The following is a 19,431-nucleotide window of genomic DNA, read 5'->3' as shown; positions in this document are numbered from 1 at the left end:
TTGGAGTCAAAAGAATGAGAAATAGCAATATGCATTGTACTTGATCTTTAATATGGAGTAACTTCAGGTTACTCTATCTAAAAGAGCTCTGATGAGATCAGGTTGGTCTTAGAACTTATCTTTGGGATCTGTCTGTTAAATGGAGTTCCTTGAGATGAGTCTAAAAGCCAATCCTTTCTGAATCAAAGAATTATGGGTCATGCTATTTCAACTTTTATTAGCCTCTGTAGTAGAATTGAAAGGATAATAAAGGAGTTGTATACTATAGCAGCTGATGGATGACCTACACATAGTTTTAGAAGTTGATTTTACTGTCTGATTTGCTTAATGAGAAAACTAGCACAAAATTTCACTTGCCACATTAATTTTACTAAGGGTAAGTAATCCAAATGAATGATTTCCAATTTTTGTTGTTTGTGTACCACTTTTGTCATGTATCCTGTGATAATTTTAGCTCTACTCCAAAAGGAATTCATTTAGAGTAATTGCTAAATGCACTGCTTTACATCAAGTTATGTGTACATTACCCTCAATAAGCTTATGTTAATTATTTAGAATTCATGGGTATGCTTTTTAAATAACTGAAATATATCTATCAAACTCTCACTGAAATAATTGTCTTCCTCTCTCATATTAAATTTACCAGCAAGGTGGAAGAAGAATCTAGAAGCTGTAAGGGATTAAGGAATAGATTTCTTTCTACAGGGAGAAGGATGGCGTATTATAAATTTGTAAATTATGTAATTCAACTTCTAGGCAGCTTTTCTCTTGCCAATTTTGGCACATATGATGCGTGATGGAATAACAGCCAGTCGTTTTAAAGAGCTGCAGGAACCAGAGTGCATCATTGTAGCACCAACTCGAGAACTGATCAATCAGATCTATCTGGAAGCCAGAAAGTTTTCTTTTGGGTATGTACATCTGGAATGCCACTCAAAACAAGTTTTTCTTCAGAGATTTTTCTCAGTTACTTTGGGAATAAGTCAGTGCAGTCACATAATTAGTGTTACTTCGTTGAAGTGTTCTTTTTCATCATCTTCTTTATGGAATCCCTGTTAATTTCTATTTTTAAAAGAAACACACTTGGGCACTTGGGTGGCTCAGTTAGTTGGGTGGCTGCCTTCGGCTCAGGTCATGATTCTGGAGTCCCGGAATCGAGTCCCACATCGGGCTCCCTGCTCGGCGGGGAGTCTGCTTCTCCCTCTGACCTCTCCCCTCTCATGGTCTCTTTCTCTCTCTCTCTCAAATAAATAAATAAAATCTTAAAAAAAAAAAAGAAAAAAAAACACGCTTATTTTTAAAAAAGAAACATGCATATTAAAATCAGATGATAATAGAAGTAGAAAGATAAAATAGTGAACATAATGGTGGTATATTTTCTGGTAGTTTTTTTTTTTTTTTTAATATAATTTTATTTTTTATAAACATATATATATATATATATATTTTTCCCCCAGGGGTACAGGTCTGTGAATCTCCACGTCCACAAACTTCACAGCACTCACCATAGCACATACCCTCCCCAATGTCCATAACCCCACCTCTCCCTCCCAACCCTCCTCCCCCCATCAACCCTCAGTTTGTTTTGTGAGATTAAGAGTCACTTATGGTTTGTCTCCCTCCCAATCCCATCTTGTTTCATTTACTCTTCTCCTACCCCCTTAACCCCCCATGTTGCATCTCCTCTCCCTCCTATCAGGGAGATCATATGATCGTTGTCTTTCTCCGATTGACTTATTTCGCTAAGCATGATACCCTCTAGTTCCATCCATGTCGTCGCAAATGGCAAGATTTCATTTCTTTTGATGGCTTTTTGCAGGTTTTTTTAAGAGCTTTCTATGTAGAAATTATTAACATTTTATTTTCTGTGAGTTATTTTATTTTATTTTTTTGAAGTAGGCTCCATGCTGGGCATAGAGCCCAGAGTGGGGCTGAACTCATGACCTTGAGATCAAGACCTGAGCTGAGATCGAGAGTCACATGTTCAAGCAACTGAGCCACCCAGGCACCACTGAATCAGTTTATTTTAAAATGAGAAGAAAAAACCAGAGTTATTAAAAAAATCTAATGTCAAGCTTAACAGATTTTTTTTTAAAGTGGGTATATATATTGCTGAGGCCAGAGGTTTTTTTTTTTAATAGTCTCCATGTACTATGTTGTCTTTAGACTTTTAAGTCAAGTAAAAAATAACACATATTTTCTTTGTTGAAAACAAAAACATGTGCATGGTAAATTCAGATAATGTGTTGCACAGAATGAGTATTTGTACATGGGAATTTGTTGTAACATTGTGGCAAAAGACTAAAAAGTATCTAAATGTCTGTCATTCAAGGACTGGTTAAATTATGGTACACTTAGAAGAATAATGGTAATAACTAAGTTACTGAATCCTTAGCATTTGGTAAGTTATAAATAATTTTTTAATGTATTAATTTATTTAGGCCTAGCAATGGGAGAAAACAAAGAATCTGTTTAAAGTAATGAGTTTATTTAATTAACAAAGTTTTGGGGGTACCTGCCTAGCTCATTCAGTAGAATATGCAACCCCCCCTTTTTTTAAAAGATTTATTTATTTACTTTAGAAAGAGAGAGAATCTCAAGGATGTGTCATGCTCAGTATTAGCCTGATGCAGAGCTTGATTCCAAGACCCATGAGATCATGACCTGAGCCAAAGTTATGAGTTGGACACCTAACCGACTGAGCCACGCAGGAGACCTGAGCATGTGACTTTTGATCTCAGAGTCATGAATTTGAGCCCCGTGTTGGGGGTAGAGATTACGTAAATAAATAAATAAACTTAAAAAAAAAACCACATAAAATTGTCCTGTTGTCTTAACCCCCCCAGTTATTTAATTCTCTTTAGAGTTACCCACTCTTAACAGTTTTGTATGAATTACAGGAGAAATAGCTGGTGCACGTGTATGCACTTTAATCCTCCTCTCAGCAAATGGTAGCACACTAATCTGTTGTCACTCTATTTTTTTAATGGTAAATTTTGGAGATAATGCCTAATCTGAAACTGTACCCCTTTTCTTTTTAAGAATGTACAGTATCCCTTTGGATGACTAGACTATAAGTTTTCAGCCTTTTGATACTAAAAATAAAGCTGGCAGTGAATATTACTATAAAGTCTTCTTTCCCCATTTGTGAGGACATATCTGAAGGGTAAATTAATAAATGTGAATTTATTGGGACAAGAGAGAAGTTTTTAAATTTTAAGAGAGAGTTAAAATTGTGAAAGAGATTAAAATTGTGAAATGGCTAACATGGTATTATTAAACTTCAGGAAAAATGTGTTTGTCTTCATTTGTCTTCATTTTTACAGTAATGTTGACCTTAAAAAATGTTTAAAAGCCATTTTGTATTTTTTATGAACTACTTGTTCATGTTTTTGGCCATTTTTTAAAAAAGATTTTATTTATTTGACAGATCTCAAGTAGGCAGAGAGGCAGGTGGGGTGTGTGTGGGGGAAGTAGGCTCCCCACTGAGCAAAGAGCCCGATGTGGAGCTTGATCCCAGGACTCTGAGATCATGACCTGAGCCGAAGGCAGAGGCTTAACCCACTGAGCCACCCAGGCACCCAGTTTGGGGCCAATTTTTATGAGGTGGTATTGGTGTTTACTATTGTTTTTGAAGAGCCCCCCCCTTTTTTTTCCCAAAGATTTTATTTATTTATTTGACAGAGAGAGAGATCACAAGTAGGCAGGCAGAGAAAGAGGGGCAAGCAGGCTCCCTGCTGAGCAGAGAACCCGATATGGGGCTTGATCCCAGGACCCTGAGATCATGACCTGAGCTGAAGGTAGAGGCTTAACCCATTGAGCCACCCAGGCACCCTAAAGAGTCCTTTATTGGATATATTCCAGGGTTTTTTTTCCCCATCATTTGTCATTTGCTTTTCAACTTCTTCCTAGGAAGAGTTTAATTTTTTTCAGGTAGTTGAATGTATTAGGTTTTCTCTTTATGGGTTTTTTAAAATATCTTATTAGAAACAAGTATATAATTTTCACATAACTAGAAAATAACATCCATTTTTCTTGTTAATAGGACCTGTGTAAGAGCTGTTGTTATATATGGGGGAACCCAGTTGGGGCATTCAATTCGACAAATAGTACAAGGTTGTAATATATTATGTGCTACTCCCGGAAGACTGATGGATATCATAGGTAAAGAAAAGGTAGGCCCTAGACGGGTAATAAAATTGTGGATTGATATAATTTCTTTTGAATGGGAAAAGGAAAGATGATGCAAAGAGTTAAGGATTTATTAGAGTACTGTTTATGTTAGGCACCCATCAGATTCTCTGAAGGCATTCTTTTTTTTTTTTTTTTTTTAAAGATGTATATTATTTACTTTAGAGAGACAGTGAGCACGGGGTGGGAAGGGTAGAGGCAGAGGGAAAGACAGTCTTAAGCAGAATCTGTGCTGAGCCCGGGGCTCCATCATGACCTGAGCCAAAACCAAGAGTTGGACACTTAACTGTGCCACCCAGGAGCCACTCTTTGAATGCATTCTTACACAATTATTAAAATAACTCCAACAGTAGATAAATAGTATTTCCTATTTTGTATTTGAGAAGACAGTGAATGAGATTATGTAATTTGTTTAAAATCCCTCACTTAGCTCTAGTGATAGGCTAGGGCTAGAAGCTGGATCTGACTCAAGTCTATATCCCATATTCCACTACACTGGGAGAAATGGAGTAAATGCTTTTATCTAGTTTCATGTAAGTCATGATGACATCTTTTCTTCACAAAAGAAAGCCTGGTTATTAGCATTTGTCTTTTTTTAAGCATAGGATGATGTTAACCAGAATTGTTACAATTTCTGAGCCTTTAAAAACATCTTTAAGTTTATGTACTTACTTTAGGTATTCATGTAACACTTTATCACATCTGTAAGTCAGTGCTTTAAGCTCACTTTGATGAACTTCCTTTGCTTTTTTTTAGGCTCTTCTCTAAAGATATTACTCAAAACATGGTCTTTCTTTATAAAGGTAGTTTTCTTTGGATACTTATTTAGACTATCCAGGGAAATCCACCTTGATTTCTCACTAAACAACCTACATGGTTATGCCAAATTCATTTGTTTTTCTTGAAAATGTCTCCTTCTCCTTATAGTATAAGTATTCCTGTGAAGGTGACAGAAGTTTCTCAGTTGTTCCCAAGTGATTAGAGAATGGAGAATTTATTAAGAGTTTAAAGTGTTAGAGCTAAATTTACCCCTTATAAGACATTTGAATACGTCATGCTGTTAGGAAATTTTTCCTTACGTTAAAGACTGATTTTATCAGATAATAAGCTGTACATCTCTACAGTAGTCCAGTCCAGTAGTCAGCAGCCACATGTAGGTTATACAAATTTAAAAATGATATAAAATAAAAAATTCTGTTCTTTATACACAGTAGCCATGGTTTAAGTACTTAATAGCTGTAGGTTTAAGTACTAATAGCTAGTGGCTAACATGTTAGTGAAGATCAGGAATTGTTCATCAGTATTTAAACAATACTGGTGTTATCTAAGCATAACAATTCTCATTATTTTATGCATTGATTTCTAATCTTCATGCTTAATAATAAATTAGTAGTCAGAATTGTGAGGAACATTTTAGTTTAATATGTTGATTTGTATGCATTTTCTGCTCTAACTCTTAAAAATATTCTTAAAGATTGGTCTCAGACAAGTCAAATATTTAGTTCTGGATGAAGCTGATCGCATGCTGGATATGGGTTTTGGACCAGAAATGAAGAAGTTAATTTCTTGCCCTGGAATGCCATCAAAAGAACAGCGTCAAACCCTTATGTTTAGTGCAACTTTTCCAGAAGAAATTCAAAGGTAACATTTTTTTTTCTTCTTAAAAATAGTTGTTTTGGGACGCCTGGGTGGCTCAGTTGGTTGGACGACTACCTTCGGCTCAGGTCATGATCCTGGAGTCCCGGGATCGAGTCCCGCATTGGGCTCCCGGCTCCGCGGGGAGTCTCCTTCTCTCTCTGACCTTCTCCTCGCTCATGCTCTCTCTCACTGTCTCTCTCTCAAATAAATAAATAAAATCTTAAAAAAAAATAGTTGTTTTGTGCATAAATGCTTTCATGAAAGGAAAAGCAATGCAAATATATTACTTTTGAGGTTTTTTTTTAAATGTTAAGATTTTAACATAGAATTGGATGTGTTCTTAAAAAGTTTACTGTATTTTTCATTGTTTTTTGCCTTTATTACCTGGCTTTGCATTAGTGTCACATTTTGTTAAAATGTGTATATGTGTGTGATTACACAGAAGCTAACTAGGATTTATTAAGTGTTTACTGGATAAAGTTACTTTTATGTTTGTGTCTTCTTTTCAAATCAAAATTATATAGCTTGGGAAAATTGGGCCTTTCTTAGAAAATTCATGTACCAATTATTGACACATATTGAATATCTTACTCTGTATACTATATGGCTTGGTGAATTCTCAGATTAGGATGACACATCCTTTCTAGAATTGTGACTCTTCTTCCTGCTTGCTGCTCCCTTGGCCACAAGGCGCCTGAAATGACCAGAAAGCAACTTTAGCTTATAATTCATTAAAGACTCCTCGTGTTGACTCTGACAGAACTTCTTGGTTTTTGGGAACCAAGACCTCCATATCTGCAGAATCTATAGCTTGAGGGGGAGTGGGAAGCACAGATTTCCTATGTGGGTCACTGGGAGTGATGGTAAGGGGGCCACTCTTGCTTGTACCCTTTGGCTCTCAGACTGAGTGCACTATATAAAGATTTCTGATTGAAAGTTACTGTGCCATGTTGAATGATGTGCTGTCTTTGTAAAGAAACACTTCCAAGCTGGCCTGTGAGCTGTTCTTTAAGTGGATGTTCCACTTTCTGTCCGGGTGACAGATTCTCAGTGTTGTAGTGAAGCGAGAGAGTCAGGTTCTTGTCTGACAGAGTTGAAGAATGACTCTCCTGGACAAAGGAGAGTGAGTAAAACAATAGAGTTTTATTAAGTAAGGATACAGAGAAAGCTCTCTAGAGTGGGAAGAGTCCCAAACAGGTTGCCACTGATGGCTTTTAATGGCAGTCTTTCATTGAGAACTGACTGGGAAACTTGTGTCCTTCAGATTCTTTGGTCATCTTGGTTTGAGCAAGGACCATTGTTAATGCCCTTAATGACTTAATTCTTTGAGGCTTGGCCATTTTCTGTGATACTTAGTAGCCACCAAAGAAAAATACTCCCTAACATCCAGGGCCAGGTGGTCTGTTTCCTTATACCTTGTTCGCTCTGTCTTAGTGCTTCTGCCTGCCTGGAATAGTCTCAGAGCCTAGCCAGAGGCCCCCTTTCTTTCCCTGCCTATATCTTAACCCTTTCCTTACTCAGGGGTATGATATGACCTATAGACCTAATCATAACCTTATGGTTATGGGCCTGCTCCATTACTTCTTTTGCTGTAAAGTAGGTCTCCTTGTCTGATAGAGTGTTACATGGGATCACACACTTCAAAGTCATCAGATAGTAGGACTGGCTATTGATTTGGTTTACTTAAGAGATGATTTAAAAAGTCTCCGTGTAAGGTTAAAAAGAGCTCTTTACGGGGGAAAATGTCTAAATAAGAAAACATTTGATCAGGATTTTTTTTCTTAGTAGTATATAAAATAGTAGTTTCTTATATTAAATGGTGTCTTAAATTTGAAAAGTGATATCTGCATTTCCATCTTCATTTTTGGCAGTTAATAGTGGATAGGTAACTACCTACTTAAATACTTAAATATTCTGTTGCCTTTACTTTTTTTAAGATTTTATTTATTTATTTGAGAGAGGGAGTAAGAAAGACAGCATGAGAGGGGAGAAGGTCAGAGGGAGAAGCAGATTCCCCGTGGAGCTGGGAGCACAAGGTAGGACTCAATCCCAGGACTCCAGGATCATGACCCAAGCCAAACGCAAGTCGCTTAACCATCTGAGCCACCCAGCCACCCTGTTGCCTATTTTTTGATTCACCTTGAAATAGGAAGGTATTTGGATATTGGCCAGTCAAAATGACTAATGCATACTCTCATAACTAACAGTTGTTGAGTGCTTTTTATGAGCCACATTTGATTATAAGTCCTGGGGATATATGGTAAACAAAATAGAGGCACTGACCTTGAGTTGCTTACAGTCTTAAATTACTGAAGTCTCCTCACTTGCTTCACTCTCTGCTTTCAAATGTTATAAGTTGCTCATTACTGTGTTGAAAGTACACTTTTATCACTGCACATGTCACTAAACCATTGCAGCATCCATTTCTGTGGCTTACGTTTTCTTCTGTAACTGTCCCAAATTTATTACCTGTATCCCTAATCTCTTTCCTGAGCGCCAGACTTGAGGTTTTAACTTTCTAGAATATCTTCTTTAGGGCACCTGGGTGGCTCAGTCAGTTAAGTGTCTGCCTTCAGATTAGGTCATGATCTCAGGGTCCTGGGATCCAGTCCCACATCGGGCTCCCTGCTCAGCAAGTTATCTGCTTCTTCCTCTCATGCTTCACCCTCTCACCTTCTGCTCATGCTCTCTCTCTCTCTCAAATAAATAAATAAAATCTTTGAAAAAAAAAATAAGAGTACTTCTTCTTAAAATATTTACTAGTAACTAATGTTCATTATGTCTAAAATGGAAGCTATTCTTCAGTACCTTCTTTCCTATCAAGTTTTCCTTATTGGCAGCATAGTCTTTCTAAACCAAAATCCTTTGAATACTATTGATTCCTCCCTCATACAATTTTAACTTTCTCCCTTCAAAAATACTCATTTTGGTAGTTATCTCTAGAATATTTCAAATCTGTTAGTTTCTTCTCTGTTTCCCACTTTAAGTCCTTTTCAGTTTCCTTCTCGTTATTAGTGGCTTTCTAACCTTTCTCCCCAGACTCTAATCTCAATTTTATGTTAGTAATGATTCCAAAATAAAGTCTGGGTTTTTTTAGACATTTATTCAAAATAAACCCTCCCAATCAGAGAGGGAGATGAACCATGAGAGACTATGGACTTTGAGAAACATACTGAGGGTTTTAGAGTGGAGGGGAGTGGGGGGATGTGTTAGCCAAGTGATGGGTATTAAGGAGGGCACATATTGCATGGAGCACTGGGTATTATACGTAAACAGTGAATCATGGAACACTATATCAAAAACTAATGATGTACTGTATGGTGACTAACATAACATAATAAAAGAAAAAAAAGAAAACAAAACAAAAAATGTATAAATAAACTCTCTCATGTCTTCCATCTCCACAGACTGACTAACCATCTTTCAGATTCTACACATGATGTAATCTTTGCTTCACCTGCTACTTTATTGCTTGAAATCATGTATTTCTTGTCTACTAAAAACTATTTCCTATTGGCTTCAACTTGAAAGCTCTTCCAAATACACATCATTTCATCTGTTTCCTGCCATTGTACTTGTGAAACTGTTTTAGACACTTTGCACATTTTTGGGAATATGGGAAGTATTCAGTAGGTGTTAATTATTAAAACTAGAATATTACATTAAATATATTAAATATTAAAGTGTTTAATATGTGGTTATACAAATATTAAAATGTTAACTACCTAAAAATATAGTAATTATTTTTTATATAACTATGTTTATCTTACTGATGTGAGCATCTCAGTGGCAGAGAACATTATATCCATCTTTGTACTCCCAGTACCTTGCACCATGTGTACCTGACACTCACTAAATGTTTTAGCAAATGAAAAGGATGATGGATAATAAAGAATTTGAGGTGGTTTTGAAATTTGTGGTTGAGAGGGGCTTGATTCTGGCAGGAGGGATTCAAAATAAAGCTTTTCTTTTTCTTTTATTGTAAGGGCAGGTGAGGAGAAAGAAACAGCAATGATTTATTAAAATTCTGGAAATGCTATGTTTGAACTATTTTCATGATATTTTAGGAGGCATGTAGGAAGTAAGGGACTGCTAAATGGGAGAGAGGAGGACTGATGATAGATTTGGACCTCCTCCTTAATTCCTGAAAACTCAGCTCTTTGATTGGCAGTTCCCTTTCTCCACTCACTATGTTTCTGGATGATCTAAAGCAGACCTTAATTGTGCGCTGTCAGTGAGTTATGTGTGTGTCAACATGCTGATACCCTCAACCTTTGGGCTGAGCATCAGCCCCTAGACCCTTCACCTCTTGTCTGATTTTTTTTACTCAGTTGTGCTCTATAAGTGTTAACCATTTTTGGTATGTGTTATGACATGAAAAGCACTGACCTAAGATCTCGTTTGCTCATAATTGTCGAAAGTATAGTAATTTAACAAATAATATTATCAGAAAATAACTCCTAGCAATAATATACATAAAAGTATTTGTGAAGAACAGAGTTTTTGCCCTAGGCTTGTATTTCAGCTTTTAACAAAAATTCCTGCTTATTGTAGTCTGATATTTAAGCATAATTTTTATTATATAACATATACATTTTACATAGTTTTACATGGCCTCCACATCACTTGAACTTCCTGTAACCATAATTTGACACAAACTTTTTCACTAGCAGTTGTTAAGTATTTAATAAAATCTTAACATTTTATACTGATCTTTGGAATTAGTACTTGGATGACATAGTTACTTACCTTATTAGAGTTGTTACAGTCTAATATTGAAGTAACACTTGCAGAAATTCAGTGCATATAATGAGTATTAATGGAAGAGGATAAGTTAAGGAATAATCTTTTGTCTTTGAAGGTTGGCTGGGGAGTTTTTAAAGTCGAATTATTTGTTTGTTGCTGTTGGACAAGTGGGTGGAGCATGTAGAGATGTTCAGCAGACAATTCTCCAAGTTGGCCAGTACTCCAAAAGAGAAAAACTTGTTGAAATTCTACGAAACATAGGTACCTTAAATTGATATAATTATTTTTTTTCATGATTTTGATTTTTTTTAAATGACTAATTTTTTAAAATTACTTTAAAAATTGTTTGACGTAAGTTTTTAAATCTGTGTGTTTTTATTGCTTTTTCTTTAAAGCTTTCTTTTATAAAAGTTTTTATGATGCAATTTCCTGTGTAAATTATGTAGCAGTATAGTCCTTTTTTCATAAAGATTAAAAATAGGAAGGATTTGAGATTTAAACAGTATTTGACAAAAAACTATTCTGGGTGAAATATATATATTTTTTGTTTTAAGAAGTAAAAAGGCCTACTAACATATCTTTACATCAAACTGTGTTTACTCCACCAAAAAATGAATTCTTTGTTTTTAGTTCTAAAAATGACTAAGATTTAACTGACTTATTACTGTAGGAATCAGTTGCCATTTTGATTTTTCTGCTTGGTTAGTAGACCTGAGACTTAATGAAATACTTCCTCTGAGCCTTTTTTTCTTACAGGTCTCTTGTTAATGTTCCATTTTTCCAGTTGTTCAGATAAAAAGTCTTGGAGTCATTCTTCATTTCTTTCTCTAACTGCATATGTCTTGTCTGTTAGCAAAATAATTTTGGTGGTAAATAATTTTACCATCAAAATATATTCAGTATCTATTAGCTTCTCAGATAAAACAAACATTAGATCTTGTCACTTCTTTGTTCAAAACCAGGGGCTTCCCTTCTCAAAAGAATTTCTTTCAGTGTCCTTCCCGTGACTTGACCACCATTACCTCTCTGTCTTCATGTTCTGAAGCTCTCATGCTCATCCTACTCCACCCAGACGTTCATTACTGTTCCTTACATGCACCAGGCACACTTCTGCTTCAAGGCCTTTGTACCTCTTTTCTGTTTGTTTGTTTTTTTTCTTTTTAGCACATCAGGAACACCCATAACTCAGGAGTGTTTATATTTGTCCTTCCCTTTGCCTTGTACTGTGCTTCCCCAGTTATTTGAGAAGTTCATTATATTGTTTTATTCTTATTTCTACTCAGATGTCATCTAGTTAGGGTACATCTGAAGTAACCCTCTTGAGACTATCCTTGTGTTTTTCTTTTTTCCTTTTTAGGACTTAATGCATAATATTTGCTTATTATTTGCCTCTCCACAATGAAAGCAGGGACTTTATTTTATTGCAGTATATACAGCACCTGGAATAGTGACTGGCGTCTCTTAGGCACTAAATATTTGTTGAATAAATGAAGCCAACTAATACAGAAATGGAGGAGAGGAATTATGGATAGTCATACAATCTTCTTTCCATTACTATAAATTATCCTCTTTATAATAGGTGAAAAAATCTCTGGGTTATGCTTGAGTTTCTACCAATTAAGTACTTTCAGCTAACCAATAAATATTTTTGATTTGTAAGACCCTAGGATAAAGTTTATTAATTTTCTTGATATATGAAATTTTGGGAATAAAGGGGTTTGAATTAAGAGAGAATGTTGGAACATGGAATGTTGTAGTATTTGTCAATCTTGTGTTGGATGCCTTATAAATCCTTAGGGCAATCAAAGCAGAATGAATGATTGAATTACCTTGGGAGGTAGGGAACAAAGGCATTCATTTAACTAGAGAGGAAATGAAGATCCTGAAATGAACTGCTAAGAGTTGGCAGGTAGATATCATTTATCTTGCTTTAAGTCTCTACCTTGGTGTTGGCCTGGGAGGACAGTAGGTAAGCTATCTTTTTTTAATTTTTTTTTTTTGGTCCCTAAAATAGAAAAAATAGTCCTACTTCTTTAACTTTGATATTAATTCATTTAGGAATTATTTGAGTTTCTATTACCTTACCAAGCCTGGTCTTGGTCTTGGGGATACAGTGGTGGATGAGACTTTCCTACTAATAACTGTCTTTTTTTCCTTGCCCTAATTTTGTAGTTTGAATGTTAATCACTGTTTCATTGTTTTATAGGTGATGAAAGAACTATGGTTTTTGTTGAGACTAAGAAAAAAGCAGATTTTATTGCTACTTTTCTTTGTCAAGAAAAAATATCAACAACAAGTATTCATGGGTGAGTAGATTAATATGTTTTCATAGTAGGGAGGTGACACTTGTATTTGTCATTTGTTAAGAAACATCAATGTATATAACTAACATCATAGAATCCTAAGATTAGGATTCAGAATTCTCAAGATCTAAACTGTTATTTTCATTTTAAATTTTTGTAACAACTGGGTGATGGGGTGGACATTAAAGGTCTTAGACTCCTCATCATGAGGAATGCTAACTCTTCAAGAGAGCTTCCTTCAGGCTCTCCAATCCTTAGATCTAAGTTTTTCTTCAGAATCCAATCTTTCTCATGTTAGACATCTTTTTATTGACTTGCATAAAAATGTCATATTAATACAACTTCATTGGTGCTTTACTAGTGTAAAGCACTAGTAAACTGTTCCACTTCAAAGTATTACTGTGAGAATTAAATGAAATGATGGCTTGAACAGAATTAGTATATACCTGGTATGTAAGAAGTAGAGAGTAATATTAAATGCTGCTATTTTTATTATTATTAAAAATATATATGTTGAAATTTAATGGTTCATTGTAATAATTTTCTTAAAAACTGTCCTAACACGTTTGCTTTTATTTTTAGTGACCGAGAACAGAGAGAGAGAGAGCAAGCTCTTGGAGATTTTCGCTGTGGAAAGTGTCCAGTTCTTGTTGCTACTTCAGTAGCCGCCAGGGGGCTGGATATTGAAAATGTTCAACATGTTATCAATTTTGATCTTCCTTCTACCATTGATGAATATGTACATCGAATTGGACGTACTGGTCGTTGTGGAAATACTGGCCAAGCTATTTCCTTTTTTGATCCTGAATCAGATAACCATTTGGCACAGCCTTTAGTGAAAGTACTGTCAGATGTAAGTTTTGAATGTTTAAACTGAATGGATAGTAATCATACCTTATCACTGAAAGTAGACATTAAATATATATGTATCTTCAGGATAAGTAAACTGTTCCAATCTTTAAGACTTGGTGCATGTTGTATATGAAATTAATGTCTTTTTTAAAGGCCCAACAGGATGTTCCTGCATGGTTGGAAGAAATTGCCTTTAGTACATATGTTCCTGGCTTCAGTGGTAGTAGTGCAAGAGGAAATGTGTTTGCATCAGTTGACACTAGAAAGGTTGGTTGAGGGGAAAAATTCCGAACCTGGGTTCCAGTTACTCTTTGTGAATGTTGTGGTAAATAATGTGAAGTAACTATAACATTCAATAATTATCGAAACCATTTTTTTCATATCTAGATTAGTACTTCTTAAAATTTTATGTATGTATGTATTTTTGATCTTCAAAGTGCAGAATTAACAGTATTTATGCTCAAACATCCTCCTTTCCCAAATTTGCTAGCATTTAAAATTCTAATTTGGATTCTTCTAAAACTTCTATAAGAATTCTTTGATTTTAGAATTCTGATGGTATTATTAAGTAAGACAAAATACTAGAGATAATGAATTGCATGTCCTTTTTTGACGTGTCATTTTAAAGGCAGCAGCACTTTTAGTCAGAAGCATTGAGCGTACTAATCATTAAATATTTATGCTTTTTAAGCTTTCAGTTTTTCCACTTGCCAAATACTGGTTTAAGAAAGCTTTTTCTTGAAATATTTTGTGCAATTTAGACTTCCTAAGTTGATATGGGCCTTTTTTTCCCCCAAACGGATTAAATTTAGTTAAAATCAAGTCTTTTATTATATATTTGGGGAATAGATGGTGGGAGGCTTGAGTCCCCTTTCTCGGTCTGGGCAATGTAACTTTAGAAATGATATAAAATTAAATGTTTTTTTCTTTCTTTCTTTTTAAAGAATTACCAGGGCAAGAGCACTTTGAACACAGCAGGGTTTTCTTCTTCACAAGCTCCCAATCCAGTAGACGATGAGTCATGGGATTAAAGCTAAAACATCCTTCAAGTTTGTGGTATAGTTTTGATGCAGAGAAGAAAATAGTTTTCAATTTTGAGTTTTTAACAGAAGTGTGAAACCTGACACTCTCGTATCTTCTGTCCTTCTGTTCTTACTCCCACCCTTAAAAAAAAAAATTCTTACTGACTAGTTATGTGAAATGCTAAAAATTACAACATTGCAGTTACTGATACAAATGGTGTTAACTGGAAAGATTAAAGCATTCTAAATGTCTTGCTTATTTCTAGTGTATTCTTCAGGGGTTTTAGACATGTTCCATTTCTAAATGCTTAATCTGAGTGTGGTGTTTATTGATTCTATAATAGGCAGTACGATTTATGATAAGCTTTTGTTTAGAAATTATTGAGTCTCATTTTTTACTTAAAAGGAGACTTTAAAGCAATAGTATGTCACTGAAACATGGTAACATGATTTTCATATAGCAGACAGTGAAAGACATAAGCCTTTTAAGGTGATTTTGATTTTAGATCATTAGGTGTGTGATGAAAATGGTTAAATGCAATGTGAGCTCTGTACTCAATGACATAACAAATGTTTGTTTTTATTCTGTACAGACTTTCCTTGAAAATAAAGGATGAAACACATTTCCCCCTTAGTGTTCCAAGAGCACTTTTAATTTTTCTTTGTTGGCATATCATAGTTCTCCCATACTTTGAAATGTTGAGTCTTGTAAAACCGATGAAGTGAACAAGGTCTTACATCATTTAAATATTTATATATAATAGACATTAATACACGGATGTAATGGTGAAAATCACACTTCAGCTCAAACTCTGTCAACAAAACACAATACTGTTCACTCTTGCCATAATTAATATTTTGATATTTTAAGACTGAGAGAATCCTTTTTTCATTTACCAGTATATATCTTAACATTCTAGACATACTAAGTTTAAGTAATTCTTAATAAATCATTAAATAAATGAACCAAAATATTAAGACATGAAACAAGTGAGATGTAAATATTAGATAAAAAATGATCAATTATGAATGTTTGTTATTGTTAACTTAAGAAATACAAAGCAACCTGTCCCCAACATAAATCTTGTTATGTGAATTTGGTTAATAAATGAGACATCACTTAGGAAAAGAGAAGGTCTGTTCAGCATATGTTGTTAGGACTAGATGTGTGCCCCATGCCATATTCACAATCTATTCCACATGTATTATTAAAAATTAAAAGCTACAAAAAAATACAGTTAAATATGAAACCTTTGAATTGGGGTCAGAGTTGACTTGTAACTCAGAGGTCAGAAATCATGAAACAATAGATTTGAGCACGAAAGGATTAGTTGCTTATATAAAGAGTAAACAACAGACAAGGAAAAATATTACTGTAACTACAATGGATTATCAGTGTATAGTTCTTTATATGTGGTTATGTAGGAATACCAGTAGAAGAATGGACAAAGAACAGACAACTCAAAAAAGGGAAGTTCAAGTAATGAAAATAGGGAAATATTTAACTTGTATTCTGTAATATCATTTCTGGGGAAGGGTAAATGAAGGATAGTGTTTGGGTCATTACTTGCAAAATACCTGTGTGTCTTAATTTTCTCCTCCATTTTGTTTTGTTTACAAAGAGCATTTGCAGACCATCTGTTCCTTCCCCTCCCCCCCCATTCCCATTTCTTTAAAGAGTTTTTCAGTCATAGCTGGCCTAATTGCCTTTAAAAATTTTTTGAATTTGCATGATTTGTAAAATTACCATAACAGCATTACTGACTCAAATATAAAAAGGGAAAGAATATTGTACCTCATTCCACTATCATTACAAACCAAACTGTTCCTATGTTCACTTACTTTCTGCATTTCTAGGTATACATTTGAATGATTTCTTTAAAAAATATCAAAGTAACAGGTACTCTTATGATTAGAAAATGCCACAGAAGAGTTTATAATAGGAAGCAGTATTCTCCTGCGTCTCCCTTTCTTAATTGCTATTTCACATCCCATATTGAACAGCCTTTCACCATTTCTAGTAGTTGGTATTGTGTGTTTTATTTTTGTCTCACCAAATTTAGATTTCTTTTAGTTTTCTCTATAATAGGTAGAGATTTAACTTATGTCACTCTCACTTTCTTGGTAACTTTAAGAGACTAAGACACATACTTTATAAAGTAATGATAAAGGCTCTCTTTCTCTTCTCTTTTACGGCTTTTTATACTGTATTATCTGTAAACTGTACATTTACATTTCCAGAGTTAAAACATCCACTCTATTCTATAACCATAAAGTCTGTCTTCTTTTATTTATAGGTTGATTCTGAAATTGGACATCAGGCAGGGTTTACATTACACAAATATTGTTTCCTGAATGGACCAATTAACACAGTCTGATTTTGTTTTTTTTACTTATTTTTCCAATTATCTGTTTTTCCAGGGAAGATTATAAATGTTCCGGTGAAATGAAAATTGATCAAAACTATTCCACAACCTGTTTGTTTTAAACTTGCATCATACTCTTTTTGAGCAATTTGTTTACCCTGTAGTTTGTATTTTTTGCTCCCAGGAGAGGAAGCATGCTCTTGCCACCTTATTATTACCTTTCTAGGTTCAGAGTTATTGTATCGATCCCAAAAGATATTGGTGCTTTTAAATTTTATGAGTGGGCTTTTAAATTCTGACTGGTACTTGGTATTTTAGCAGACAGTTCTTTTCTGGTCCTGGAAGTGTTTCTTTGATTAATTTTCCTAAGTTTTCTTCATTCTTTCTATATCTCATAGCTTTTTTTTTTTCCCATCTTTTTCATCTGTTATGTTCTGGTGGAATTTTTGCTTTTTTTTTTTTAAATTCTGTGATTTTTTTTAAGCAGTTATTTCCAAGGGCTATCTTTATTTCTTCAGTTATTCAAAATGTTGCTTAATAGTGAAGTTTTTGCTTCACTTAGGGATTTAACCTAAAAATGATTTTTCTTACATTGAGCATTTGTTTTTCTGCTGCTTGGCATCAGAAATCTTAGGCCCTTATCAATTTATAAGTTGCATGTTTTGGTTTTTTTTTAAGATTTTATTTATTTATTTGACAGAGATCACAAGTAGGCAGAGAGGCAGGAGGAGAGAGAGAGGGAAGCAGGCCCCCTACTGAGCAGAGAACCTGATGCGGGGCTCAATCCCAGGACCCTGGGATCATGACTTGAGCCAAAGGCAGAGGCTTAACCACCTTAACTGAGCCACCCAGGTGCCCCAGTTGCATGTCTTTTGAATGCTAACTTTACTCACTTAGCAATCTGTCCTTCACCCTGGAGCCCGGGGTCTAACTATATCAAGGCCTGCTCTCAAGAGAAGGCATAGGTTGAAATGTGAGTAATAAAGCTTAGCTTTCCTTTCCTAGAGGCTTACACATTTTTAATGAGCCAGAGTTTCTGGACTAAGCCAAAGTAGGAAGCTCAAAATGTGGAATATATAGGATCATGTGAAGGTTTGGGAATAATGATGATGTAGTAGCAAATAAGGGTGAGGAGAGGTCCTGATTACACTTAGGAATTCCACTAGGTACTCCATCTGTCCCTAGGTTCTTGGAGTAGAGGAGGTATGGTTTTTCTGATTTTTTTTTTTTTTTTTTTTTTTAAGCATGGATAACATTTCTATGTAGAGCAGCAGCACTGGTCAGAAGTTTTCTCTTACCTCCCTTCCCATGACACTACACTTACCCAGTTTGCACAGTTGTGTCTTTGTCATTTTGTTTGGTTTCTAAGTGTGTTGAAAATAGAGTACCTCTCTAGTCTTTAATTTCTGAGAGCCCTTTCTCAGTCACTTGCCAGCGTGCAGCTGCTATCTGTGGTTGGCAGACGCTGCTTATGCTCACGGTCAGCTTGATTCCCCTGTCGCGCGCCCCATGCCGAACTGCGTGCTTACTACCTCTTTGGTAAAAATTAGTCCAGCGTGGAATCCGTATTGTGTCCCGAGGCCCTGGCGGTGATGAAAGGCTTTCTTAACGAAGATCCAGCCAGGAGAAATCCTCAGCAGTCAGGCGGCTCTGGAACGGCTGTGGCCGCTGTGAAGCCGCCAGCACTGAAAAGCAGCTTCCGCCTGCGTGCCCCCTTGCTGAGGCTGCTCCCAGAGGCGGCTCCAATTGGTGGTCCTTCCACTCTCCTGCTCACTCCGAGGAGAAGCCGGGAAATGACAGCGAGCAAGGGCGTGGGACGGCGGGAGCCTGCGGGGTGGAGCGGGAGTTTGGGCTGAGGCAACCAAGGCGGCTGAACAGTCGTGGAGGGGTGGGTGCCTGGGCGACGGGTGTGCTGGTGGCTGGTGGGCTGGCCCTGTGGGGTTTCCTTGGACTCTCAGCGTTCTGAAACCTTTTCGATCACGTAAATTACAAACCCCACTTGTATATTAGATCTCAGCGATTTTACCAACCTCTCTCAAATCCTTAACAGACCCAGGCAAAGGGTCCGGAACCGCAGATCAACACTCCCACGATACGGTAGTGCCATGAGGATTTCATGTCAGGAGAGGACGGGGGACGACAGGGTGGTGTGCTAGGACGCTACAGACGCTGGAAATTGAAGTGAGTAAATCATTTGTCCCCAAGTTTGGGGGCTGGTGATTCAATTAAATCTGTTAATCCTTTAAATGATTCATTAATTGTTTTCCTGTAATTTAGGCAATGATTGTCAAATTGTCAAAGTAGAGTATTGGA

The 19,431-nt window shown here is 35.8% G+C and overlaps 2 protein-coding genes across 3 annotated transcripts in view; both read left to right on the top strand.

The window, feature by feature from the left end:
- Nucleotides 1–15,375, top strand: part of DDX4 (DEAD-box helicase 4) — a 71,481-nt gene extending 56,106 nt beyond the window's left edge. For both annotated transcript variants that reach the window (XM_032844059.1, XM_032844052.1), the window contains 8 exons: nt 757–911; nt 4,046–4,175; nt 5,666–5,832; nt 10,691–10,836; nt 12,782–12,881; nt 13,461–13,731; nt 13,884–13,997; nt 14,675–15,375. In XM_032844059.1, coding sequence (XP_032699950.1) covers nt 757–911; nt 4,046–4,175; nt 5,666–5,832; nt 10,691–10,836; nt 12,782–12,881; nt 13,461–13,731; nt 13,884–13,997; nt 14,675–14,761 — 1,170 coding nt within the window. In that variant the 3' untranslated portion in view covers nt 14,762–15,375. The remainder of the gene's footprint in view (nt 1–756; nt 912–4,045; nt 4,176–5,665; nt 5,833–10,690; nt 10,837–12,781; nt 12,882–13,460; nt 13,732–13,883; nt 13,998–14,674) is intronic.
- Nucleotides 15,376–19,110: 3,735 nt separating this feature from the next.
- The window catches only part of IL31RA (interleukin 31 receptor A), an 88,015-nt gene continuing 87,694 nt past the window's right edge, over nt 19,111–19,431 (top strand). The window contains exon 1 of the mRNA XM_032844038.1: nt 19,111–19,299. The gene's annotated coding sequence lies outside the window, so the exon portion shown is untranslated. The remainder of the gene's footprint in view (nt 19,300–19,431) is intronic.

This window comes from Lontra canadensis, unplaced genomic scaffold (assembly GCF_010015895.1).
Source record: "Lontra canadensis isolate GAN:19392208 unplaced genomic scaffold, GSC_riverotter_1.0 scaffold4, whole genome shotgun sequence".
NCBI classification, from domain to species: domain Eukaryota; kingdom Metazoa; phylum Chordata; class Mammalia; order Carnivora; family Mustelidae; genus Lontra; species Lontra canadensis.
The sequence above is the reverse complement of the archived record's forward strand: the minus strand, read 5'-3'. Positions and strand labels throughout refer to the sequence as shown.